General features: G+C 48.7%; 1 protein-coding gene across 12 annotated transcripts in view; it reads left to right on the forward strand.

Moving 5' to 3' along the window:
* Positions 1-8,820, forward strand: part of Kidins220 (kinase D interacting substrate 220) — a 91,244-nt gene extending 82,424 nt beyond the window's left edge. For 11 of the 12 annotated variants that reach the window (XM_023704789.1, XM_023704787.1, XM_023704791.1 and 8 more), the window contains 2 exons: positions 414-650; positions 2,471-5,673. In XM_023704789.1, coding sequence (XP_023560557.1) covers positions 414-650; positions 2,471-3,745 — 1,512 coding nt within the window. In that variant the 3' untranslated portion in view covers positions 3,746-5,673. Of the gene's footprint in view, positions 1-413; positions 651-2,470; positions 5,674-6,977; positions 7,030-8,439 lie in introns of those variants that run through there. The other variant, XM_023704797.1, reaches the window with a different exon arrangement.
* Positions 8,821-11,117: the final 2,297 nt, after the last annotated feature.

The following is an 11,117-nucleotide window of genomic DNA, read 5'->3' on the forward strand; positions in this document are numbered from 1 at the left end:
CTCCAAAAACTATTTCTTAGGGCTGGGCATAATAACCTATGCCTTTTATTACAGCACTTGGGAGGCTCAGACAGGAGGATCATTGTGGGTTCAAGACCAGCCTGGCCTACGAAGTGAGCTCAAGGCCAGCCTGAACAGAATAGCGAGACCCTGTCTCAAAAAGACAACAACAAAAAACCCCAACTATTTCTTCTTTTTAAATGTGTATTCATTTATTTATTTTAGAGATGAGGTCTCTCTATATAGTTCAGGCTAGCCTGGATCCCACCATGTAGCTCGGGGATCCTCCCACTTCAGCCTCACAAGTGCTGGGATTATAGTTGTACATCTGCATACCCTACCTCAAAAACTCTTTCTGAAGCTTCTAATGTGTGATTCAGCAGTGTAGATGTAATCTTTTTTCTCCTTTGTAGATACTAGAAATGAGAAACGCAGAGAACCAGGTGGTCCCTGAGGACCCCCGCTTCCTCGCTGAGAACACCAGTAATGCTGTTGCTCACGCGGAGGCTGCCCGCCGGGCCTCGCACACTGAGTTACCACACACGGAGCTCTCCGGCCAGGCACCGTACACGCTCAACTTCAGCTTTGAGGAGCTCAACACACTGGGCCTGGAGGAAGGGGCCCCGAGGCACAGCAATCTGAGCTGGCAGGTATGTACACACTCCTTCGGTTATGTGGGCTGGCGTGGTTAACTCCCTGGGAGTATGGGCTCCAGATGCTTTGTGAGGAGCCAGCAGGGTCTCTCTATCAGGGCAGGGCTGGTGGTTGAGCAGAGAAAAGGAGAGGCGAGCCAGTGGCCCTGGGGTGTGGGCGGGAGAGAGAGGCACAGAGTTGCTGCAAAGACAAGTGAGTTAACGGAGAGTATGGCCTGCAGCTCTGCAGGTCTCTTCATACTGTTGACTAAGGTGAGAAAGGGAGCTGCAGCCCATACTCGCTGGATGCCTCTCCCAGGAAGTCTGCTTCTCCCTCGGCAGCCTCATCCTGCCGTGCCTCCACTGGGAAGCACACCCAGCGCATTGCTGGTCCTTTGGCACCTCTGTCTGGGTGGCCTGCTATTCCCTGCTTTCCAGAGGAGCCCCTCAGGGTCTCTTAGGGACCCCCACCTGCCATGCCCCAGAGGCTCAATGCCCCTGCACCTCAGCATTACCGGGGATCCCAGGGAACATGGCACAAATGGAAATCTTTAAGAAAAATAAATCTTACATTTATTAGTGTATTCAAAAGAAATTCATGTTAATATAAATAACCTTGTTATGAAAATGTCATTTTTCTGTTTTCCAAACCAAAATCAAATGCAGGTGAGATTGTTTGGCCTTCTGTTTAATGTCTGTGTTCACAGGAGATAGCTAGTGCTGTTTCCTGGAATCTGTGGGGGTGCCACCCACCTGTAGCCCTTTCAGAGCCCTGTGACTCTCTGGTAGCAGAGCCCATTGCTGGCCCCCTGCTTCCTGCCATGCTGCTTGTTAGAAACCCGCTTCCTCCTGGGTGCGGCGGTGCACACCTGTAATCCCAGCACTCGAGAGGCTGAGGCAGGAGGAGCCTTTCAAGTTGGAGACCAGCCTGGGAAGAGGGAAGCGGGAGGAAGGAAGGAAAGAAAGAGAAAAGCAAGCTGCTTTCTTCTCTCGCTGCACTGACTTCTGTCCTGCTCCTCCACCTCACTCCCTTCTCCCATTTTCCTTTCCTTCTGCTCCTCCTTTGTCTTGGGTCACTGAGTACATCTTCTTCCTCTAAATTGAGACTTGAAGGAAATGTCAGGCCAAACAAGTTGAGAAAGACCTTGTCACACCTTGGAGTCAAGTGTTTTGTGTTAGCTCTTATGGTTCATGTCTCCTCTAAGAGGGATTTTTAGAAAAGGTAACCTTGCCTTAAATAAATTCAAAGGGTTGAAGTTACAAAGGCAAGTGCTAAGATTAGCTAATATGATCTCTAATTCTACTTTTAAACATTAACAGTAAACTAATTTTAAAATTTTGTCAAGCTTCCTGGGAACAGAATTAGTGAATTACTAATTCACACTTTTTTAAAGAACTGCTTTATTTATTTTTAATTTTTTTAAGTTAAAAAAAATTTTAATGTATTTTAGTACAGGGTCTACAGGGTCTCACTACACAGATTGGATTGTAGTGATCCTCCTGTTTTCAGCCTCCCTAGTGCTGGGATTACAGGCATGCGCCACCATGCCCAGGCTTATTTGTCATCTCAGTGCACCCTGGGGGCAGAGCTGGCACTGGCATGGTTGGGGTCAAACCCTGGTCCCTGTGCCTACATAAGCAGGCGCTTTAGTTCACTGAGCTATCTGACCAGCCTTTAATTCACACTTTTGTTAACGCATGTCAGGTAGAATTCCTTTAAAAGAGCTTGGTATTGTGATGACCCTTAAATATGTGTGTGTGTGTGTGTGTGTGTGTGTGTATGTGTGTGTGTGTGTTTCCTAAACTGATCTTCTCACCTTTGTTTCCTATCTTTGCAGTCGCAAACTCGCAGAACCCCAAGTCTTTCAAGTCTTAACTCCCAGGACTCCAGCATAGAGATCTCCAAGCTCACAGACAAGGTGCAGGCTGAGTACCGGGATGCCTATCGGGAGTACATTGCGCAGATGTCCCAGCTGGAAGGGGGCGCAGGGCCAGCCAGTGCCAGCGTCAGTGGCCGCTCCTCCCCACATAGCGCCTACTATGTGGGGCAGAGCCCATCAGGGGGCAGTAGCCACCCCAGCCTGGAGCAGGAGCGGGGCAAGGAGAGCGAGCCAAAGCAGGATGAGGGGCGGAAATCGCTCCTGATGAAGAGGGCAGATGTGCTGGACTACTCGTCCTCGGGTGTGTCCACAAGTGATGCGTCACCCCTGGACCCCATCACAGAGGAGGATGAGAAGTCCGACCAGTCGGGCAGCAAGTTGCTCCCCGGCAGGAAGAGCTCCGAGAGGCCCAGCCTTTTCCAGACAGACCTGAAGCTGAAGGGTGGCGGGCTGCGCTACCAGAAGCTGCCCAGTGACGAGGATGAGTCTGGGCCCGAAGAGTCGGACAACACGCCGCTGCTCAGAGATGACAAGGACAAGAAGACCGATGGCAAAGCCGAGCGGGCAGCCAAGTCCCCAGAGCACAGCACTGAGCCCATCCGGACCTTCATCAAGGCCAAGGAGTACCTATCGGATGCGCTATTGGACAAGAAGGACTCGTCGGACTCCGGTGTGCGCTCCAGTGAGAGCTCACCCAACCACTCCCTGCACAATGAGGCAGCTGACAGTGCACAGCTGGAGAAGGCCAACCTCATTGAGCTGGAGGATGATGGCCTTGGCGCCCAGCGGGGGCTGCCACACAGCCTGAGCGGCCTGCAGGACCCTGTGCTTGCACGCATGTCCATCTGCTCGGAGGACAAGAAGAGCCCTTCTGAGTGCAGTCTCCTCGCCAGCAGCCCTGAGGAGGGCTGGCCCACCTGCCCCAAAGCCTACAACCTCAACCGCACCCCCAGCACAGTCACACTCAACAACAACTCTGCACCCGCCAACAGGGCCAGCCAGGGCTTTGACGACACAGAGGGGGCACGGGAGACTTCGCAGGCCCTGCTCAGGCCTGGGCCTGGCCCCAACCCCAACGCCACTGTGCTGCAGAATGAGAATCTCAAGAGCCTGCCACATAAGCGGGGCCAGCGCACCAGCTACACCCGGCTCTCCAAGGAGCCCTCAGAGCTGCACACAGGAGCCCCACCTGACAGCGCAGGCTTTGGAGAAGAGAGAGAGAGCATCCTGTGAGCCAGTGCCATCCACATTGTCACTGTACATGCTTCTTCTGGGATAGCAGCTTGGAGTCGAGGTCACCAGCCACCTGGCCCGCGCTGCTCTTCTTAGACCTTTCTTTCTCCTGCAGCACATTCAGAGTTTGTGAGATGAGTTCTGAGTAGAAAGCCAGTGTAGAAACACCAGAAGGGCTTCACTTGCAAACAGAACTGGGATCCCCTTCGCAGAACATGCCTTCATCAGACACTGAAGGGAAGACCTGATACCGGATGAAGCACAAGCCGCTTTTTTCCCCGTAAGGGCTTTCATGTAGGGGGAAAGGCACAAGATCTGGAGTAGATGCTTAGTAAGTTAGAGACCTGAGTTCATTCTAATAGAATAATTGCTTATCAAAGATGTGTTAAAGTAGAAAATATATAATGATGAAGGTTTTAAAAATTGACAGAAAAACTGGGCCTGGTAGCACATGCCAGTAATTCCAGCACTTGGGGAGGCTGAAGCAGGAGGATTGAAAGTTGAAGCTCAGCCCAACCAACTTAGCCAGCCCTGTCTCAAAATAAAGAAGGGTGCAGTGTGAAGGCCCCGGGTTCAGTCTCTGGCACCCCTGAAGTGAGGAAGCAAGCCAGCAGCACCCAGGCGGTGTTCCCGGGCCTCTGCGCTGTCAGAAGAGCACATGGAAGGACGGCTGTCGCCCACAGCCTGAGCCCCCCTGAGTCCTGGCCTGCACTCCAGCACCACCCAGCTGACCAGAGCCAGCCCTGGACTCTCGTCCTGTGTGCCTGGCCTCTCTTGGTGACCTGAGCAGTGAGAGTCCCCTGGGGACATCAGGAGATGTGGGAAGCAAACACGCAGAAAGTGCTCCTGAGGTGAACGTGTGTGGGTAGCACCCTACCAGGAATGCGGGCAGCAGCTGCCGGACGGCCAGGAAACATCTGACTAGGGGAACAAAGCATCATCTTCTATACCATCATCTTTGCCTCTCTCTTCTGCTCGTACACTGGCACTGTAATTCTGGAGGAATATTATAAAGTGTTTAAAATCAAAAAATTAATTATGTAAAAACCAAGAGGAAGAAGAGAAAACTAGAGAAACCATAAATGCGATGCTTGAGGGAGTGCTCATGTGGATGTGCTAGGCCGGCACCGGCGCCCAGGGGCATCTGGTGGCCCTGGGTGAAGTTTCTCATTTTGGCCTGACTTGCTGATGTGGAATTAACTCTGGCCATGCATGAAAAGGGTGGGTAGGGTGTAGACAGTGACGTCACAGGTGTGTGGTGACCTAGCATTAGTGTTACTTGTGTGATGTTAATCTCTTACTGGGCTCGTAATGCACAGCAGGGCCCTGGTTCACAAATGGCATTTGGCAAAATGTCCTTCTGATTGCAACCTCTGCATCAGGTGACAACACGACCTCAGCCTTCTTTCCCATACGAACATGAATACAGCCATCTTTTCAAAAGTTACAGAGCAAAAAAGTTTGTGAACAGAGGTACCACTGCACAGATTAAACCCCCTGTGGCTAGTCGCCATGCTGAGTCCTGCTTGTCACTGTTTCTTTGCCGTGTGTTTGAGTGTAATGAATATTTCCATAAAGTGTATTTTGCATGATCTTTAACAAATACTTTAAGCATTGAAAGGGCAGATGCTGCGGACTCATGAGCGAGGTGGTCACATGTTAATGTCCACAGTGCTGACTTACTTGTGTGATTACTATTTCTGGCTCCTTTTTGGCCATCTTATCCGTTTGTGGGTGAGTAGTGCAGCTCGCTGTCATGGGTGATTCCATTGTTTGTAGAGTTGTGGCATTAATGCTGAGGGGTTAAGTGGACACATAGATTCAGAAAACAATAAAGAACTGCATGCTATTCTGACTCATGAATTTTTATTCACTACAGCGATAATGATTCCCGTTCTTATTAAAAAATAAAGCCACTTGTGTGCTTGCTTCGTCCCGCGTGTGAAATTTGTGACTTCCAGCCCAGGAGCAGCCAGGTAGATGGCAGTGTTGCCAGCCACACCCTCCCCTGCCCCAGGCCTTCAGAGGAAGCTTACTGTGGAGTCCCAGCCCTGTGCAGCACTTCCTGGAAGCCCAGAGCACTGCATGGGGCCTTCTGCAGCGACAGAGGTCTCTGTCCAGGTGCCTGGGGTAGAATGATGTCCAACAAGAACATTGTGGTCAGGTTCACTGTTCCATTCCCATGCAGAAATGAGCGAGCAGGCAGTTTGTGGAGTGCTGGCCCCGCCCTCTGGATCTGTGCGGGTGCAGCCGCACTAGTACCCAGCTCATTCTGAGCCACACAGAGGCAAGGGAAATGCAGTAGGACCCCAAGGCTCGAACCCGGCGAATCCTGGAGGCCTGACCCTGCCTCAGAGAGTCTTGGCTGAGCCCGTCCCCAGTGCCTCGAACACAGCATGCCTCTCAGCCTGCCCTGCACCCATGACCTTACAGACCAGCCTTGGAGAGGAGGCGCTTTGGTCTGAGTCGAGTCGGCTTCCGCAGTGCTGGAGGCTTGAGGCCAGCTCTGCTGCGCTGGGACACTGCACCAAAGCACAGCTGACTCCAGCAGCAAAAGGGGATTTGTCTTCGGGTTGTATTTTACTTATATGAGTTTTGTTGATAGAGTAATCAGGATTTTAATTACCCATCAAGTAATTTTAGAAGTGTATTTGCTAAAATGTTCATCTTGAGAACTGTCCGTTGTCTGCATATTCCAGTGCTGCGGCAACAGACGTGATCGTTTCTCCCTTACTAATCATCAGGAGTTTTGAGTGAAATGGAATCCTTGTTTTCTTCTGTCTAAAGTACTGTACTAGCCCTAAAAGCCTTGAAGATCAAATTATGTCTGGTAACACCAGGAATTCTCAGCCTGTTTAGAAGCATCCCGGAGCTTAGAAAACCTCCAAATTCTTAGCTAACTCCTAAGTCTCCCTGCTACCTAGAGAAAAGGGAAGCAGGGATTTCTGTTTGCTTCATCTTATGGGCAAGAGATCTTGGAAGATAAACAGGTACAAAGGAAGGAGCAGCGGCATTTGCCTTTTTGGCCAATGCTTGAGACAGTTCACCAGCTTTGCATTTGTTGCCTTTCGCCTTCATTCCCCAAGTGAGCTGGAAAACGACTGTTGGTAACCGCAAGCCAGCACTAGAGGGCTCCTTAACAATGCAGGGTTTGGCAAAGGTTGAGAATCTCTGGTTTGGGCTAAGTAGGAGATTTGGAAGCCTTATGTAATTTTACACTTTTCATGCCTAGGAAGAAAATGCCATCCTTGACATAGATAGCTCCTCCGAGGACCTAGATTAAGGTACGTAAGAAAGTAATGGATACAGTTGATGTCCTTAAACTACCAAACAGCTGGGTAAGAGGCTTCAAGAATGATTACTGGAAATGAGCCAGCGACACTGGAATAAGGATTTTTTTTTTTTTTTTTGTTCCTCGAATGCCTTCAGGGCACTTTTGGCCAGTGGGAGAGTTGTGAGGTTTGAACTCCAGCAACCTGAGGCTGACAGCTTTGTGGAGGCAGCCACTTAAAGGACTGAGCTAGGGCCAGGCCCCCGAGCCAGTGACACTGGGACTGAACCTCAGGACTGGCTGTGTCACCATCAGACTCTGCTGGTCCCAGGAGTTAGTGTGGGCAGGTTTCCTGTGGCTTGTCGCTACTTCAAGTGGGAACCCTTGGCCTGGGACCCAGGAAGCTATAGGGTGAACCCTGCTGCTTTTCCAGGACGGTGAGGCAGTGGAGGAAGAGAAAAATCTGTAAGAATAGTGAGTTGCCCAGGCTTGGTGCATACATATAATCTTAGCTCTCAGGTGGCAGAGGTGGAGGATTGTTTTGAGTTCAAGGCCAGTCTGAACTACACAGAAAGATCCTATCTCAGAAAAAAAAAGAGGGTGCTATCAAGTAAGAGCAAGTAAAGGTATTTCCTGATGTAGTTTGGGATTAGACAGCATGCTTGGAGCAGAAAGTGCTGGTCAACCAGCAGAAAGTGGAACTTTAAGGAGGGACAACACTCAGGTCAGCAAGTGGCATGTCTCAGCCACCAGTGCTCTGCCGACCAATGGCAGAGACCACATACAGCCCAGGACCCGGATCCTTACCTAGGAAAAGAGCACTATCCAAACTGTTGGATGCAGGATGGAAGTATAGGGAATGTAGTAAGAGGTTTCCACTCATGTCCCATAGCCTTTAGTGGATGGCTTTTAAAAAGCCAATAAAAACCTGACTGCAGATCAAAATCAGTGGACAGCATCGATTCCATCATGTGGTAAAGTACAGACGATGCTACCGTTCCACACCACACAGGCCCTGGAGTCTGCCTGTGGAGTCACAAGTAGTCTGGCTGACAGATCTGTGTGCGGAACCCCGCTTGTGTTTGGCTAAGGAGGCGCTGCGCAGCTGGGGTGGTATATGCCTGTAATCCCTGCACTTGGAGTTCGAGGCCACCTCAACTATACAGCAAGACCCTGTTTCAAAAATACCACACACATGAGGTCTTTGTAATATTATTTTTTTCCTAGTAATATCAAGAACACTTTCTTAATTTTCCTGAGATCTAGCAAAATGTGGGATAACGGTGAAATAATTAAAATTGACGAAAAATTGCATTTAAAAATGTATGTAAAACTTCTGATTAAGAAACCACTTTAAGGCCATCTTGATGGTTCACTCTCATCTTCTAACATACTCTGTGCTTATTCCCTTGTCTCTTCGAAGGCACTGGGGCTCTAGGCTAGGTGCCAGCCCTGGCCCCACGCGCATCTCTCCCGGCTCCACCATCTGCCCCATCTCAACGTGGCTTCCTCTGAAGACAGCCTGCAGGGAGCCCTGGCCACTATTGCAGCCTCGGGAGGCTCAGGACCCCTGCAGGGCTACAGCAGCCCCATGAACGCCCTGCCCCAGCCCAGCCTGAGTCCATCCCGGCCACTGTGTGACAGCGTCTTTGGTCACCAGAATGGTCCTCGCTTGTGCTCCTGATGCTCTGTTGCTGCCGAGCCTTTGTGGATTGCCTGTTGTACTTCATGCAAATGTAACTTTATTTTGAAATAAGTTACTTCCTTTCTGAATTCCTTGTGGGGTTTTTCTCCTTTCTCCTGACTTCTTTTTAACCTTTTTTTAAAAAATTAATTTTATTGAGAAACAGAAATGAGACAGTTTGTTTGTTTCTTTTTTTTTTTTTTTTTTGGCAGTTTTAGCTTTTTTTGGTTTATTTTATTTTATTTTATTGAGGAACAAATATCAATGAGACAGTTTCAAATCTGATTAATAGGACTGTTGCAATAATATATTATACATTGTTATCTTCTTAGTGGTTATCCACAGTATAAGAAGCAGACAGGATATCTTGTCCAAACACTATTAGTACAAATCTTTCTTCTCATTGAATTAAGAGAAAGTAGCTGTATATCTATCCTATTTTGTATATACAGATACAAAATGGTCCTTCCTTTATATCCCCTTTTTTGTTTAGTTTTGTTAGAGATGGGCATTCCATTGCCATATAAATATTGTAGGTGCGTGAATTCAGCAAAATAATCCATTATAGTCCAGTAATCCATAATAGTAGTGGGTTAGCCATAGGACTGGAAATGTCAGAAGTTGTTGACTTGAGCCTTTCACAAGTTTTTATACCTTGTTTTTATACTTTTCTGCTGGATGGTTAAGACCAAGGTAAAGCAAGAGCTATATAACAGGAAATGTAACTTTTGTATCTGATAAGGTCAGTCAGGTCCCCTCAGGATTTATCCTGTAACCTGTACTGCAGTTTGCACATCCTTTGTCAGTGTCAGCCATGTGGATGAGTCATGGCTATTTCTTGGCCAATGTGCTCTCTGTGAAAGCCTGAGAGCTCTTTTTAACCTTTTGTGGTTTAGTTTTCTGTTTGGTTTTGTTGATTTTTCGATTGCCTTCTGCTCCCTTTTTACCACCAAGTGAGGCCAGGCTTTTTCCTCCTGCTGCCCTGTGCTTACCTAATCTTCAAATCCCTGTGTGTTGGTTGCCTCTGGCCACCACCTCCATCTCTGTCCCCTAACACAGACATTTCTTCCCCAAGTGTGGTGACACCATGGGCTGTGGTCCGCATTTATACACTTGAGCACGCCCTGGCTGGGGCGGGGCTCCAAGTTGGAGAGCTGACCAATCCTGGCCTGTGCTCCAGCCTTCTACATTATTTATCTTTTCATAGGCTCCCATGCCTTCATCCACAAAAAATACAAATGATCCAGGTGGGGTGGCGCACACTTGTGATCCCAGCACACTAGAAGGCTGAGGCGGGAGGGTCATGAGTTAGCAAGAGCCTCCCATGAAGCAGCAATGGTAAAGGCGGTGATTATTCCTGATAATTGGTACCACTTCCCCAGTGCTTACACAGAGTATCTGTGCAAAATGTGAGTTACTATGCAAACGTGAGCTCCCTCACAGTAGCAAACTGAGGCGCAATGCCCTCCCTGGGGGCCTGCAGCTGCTACACAGTGCAACAGGGTAGGAACCACATCTGGCAGCAGAGCCCTGTCTTTCCACCTCGCTGGCATGGGGGTGAACTGGGGCTTCAGGTCCTGCCTGGAGTTCAGTGACAGCTGGCTCAGAGAGTGAAGGCTATGCTGCAAATGAAAATGTTGGTGCTGAGTAGAATGATTTGCTCAAAATGTGATTTAAAAGGGTTGGGGAGACGGCTCAGTGGAATAAGCACTTCCCTGGCAAACGCAAGGGCCTGAGTTCAATCCCTGGTTCTGAAAAAAAAAAAAAATTGATTTAACCTACTTTTAAGAGTTTAGGGGGCTGGGGAGAGGGCTCAGTGGAATAAGCGCTTCCCTGGCAAGCGTAAGGGCCTGAGTTCAATCCCCAGTTCTGGAAGAAAAAAAAAAGTTTTATGCACTCCATTTTATATGAAGAACAGAAAAGGAAATGTTCCTCTTAAACACATAAAAGGTTCTGGACGTGGTGGTGCACACCTGCAATCCAAGCCCCTGGGAGACTGAGGCAGGAGGACCGCAAGTTTACAGCAGGCCTGGGGTGTCTCAAAGAAACTGTCTCCAAGATAAACTTTTAACAGGGGTGGAGGTGTAGCTCATTGGCAAGCACAGCGCCCTAGGTTCATCCCCAGTACAAAACAAAGTTCTTGGGGCCAGGGAGATGGCTCAGTGGAATAAGTGCCTCCCTCGCAAGCTCAAGGGCCTGAATTCAATCCCCGGTTCTGCAAAAAAAAAAAAAAAAAAAAAAAAAACCACCAAAGTTCTTAGTTAACTCATAATACTACAGGAGTCCTGACTTTAGTAAAGTATAAAGTTCTCCTAACGGAACTTTGGTTTTAACTCAACATTCTTTATTTGTAAATTTAAAAAATCCAGCCACAAATTGTTTTCTAGCAGGCTGTAACTTGTTTCAACTTGCAGCCA

The sequence above is a fragment of the Octodon degus genome, unplaced genomic scaffold (genome assembly GCF_000260255.1).
Source record: "Octodon degus isolate 3935 unplaced genomic scaffold, OctDeg1.0 scaffold00204, whole genome shotgun sequence".
Taxonomy (NCBI): Eukaryota; Metazoa; Chordata; class Mammalia; order Rodentia; family Octodontidae; genus Octodon; species Octodon degus.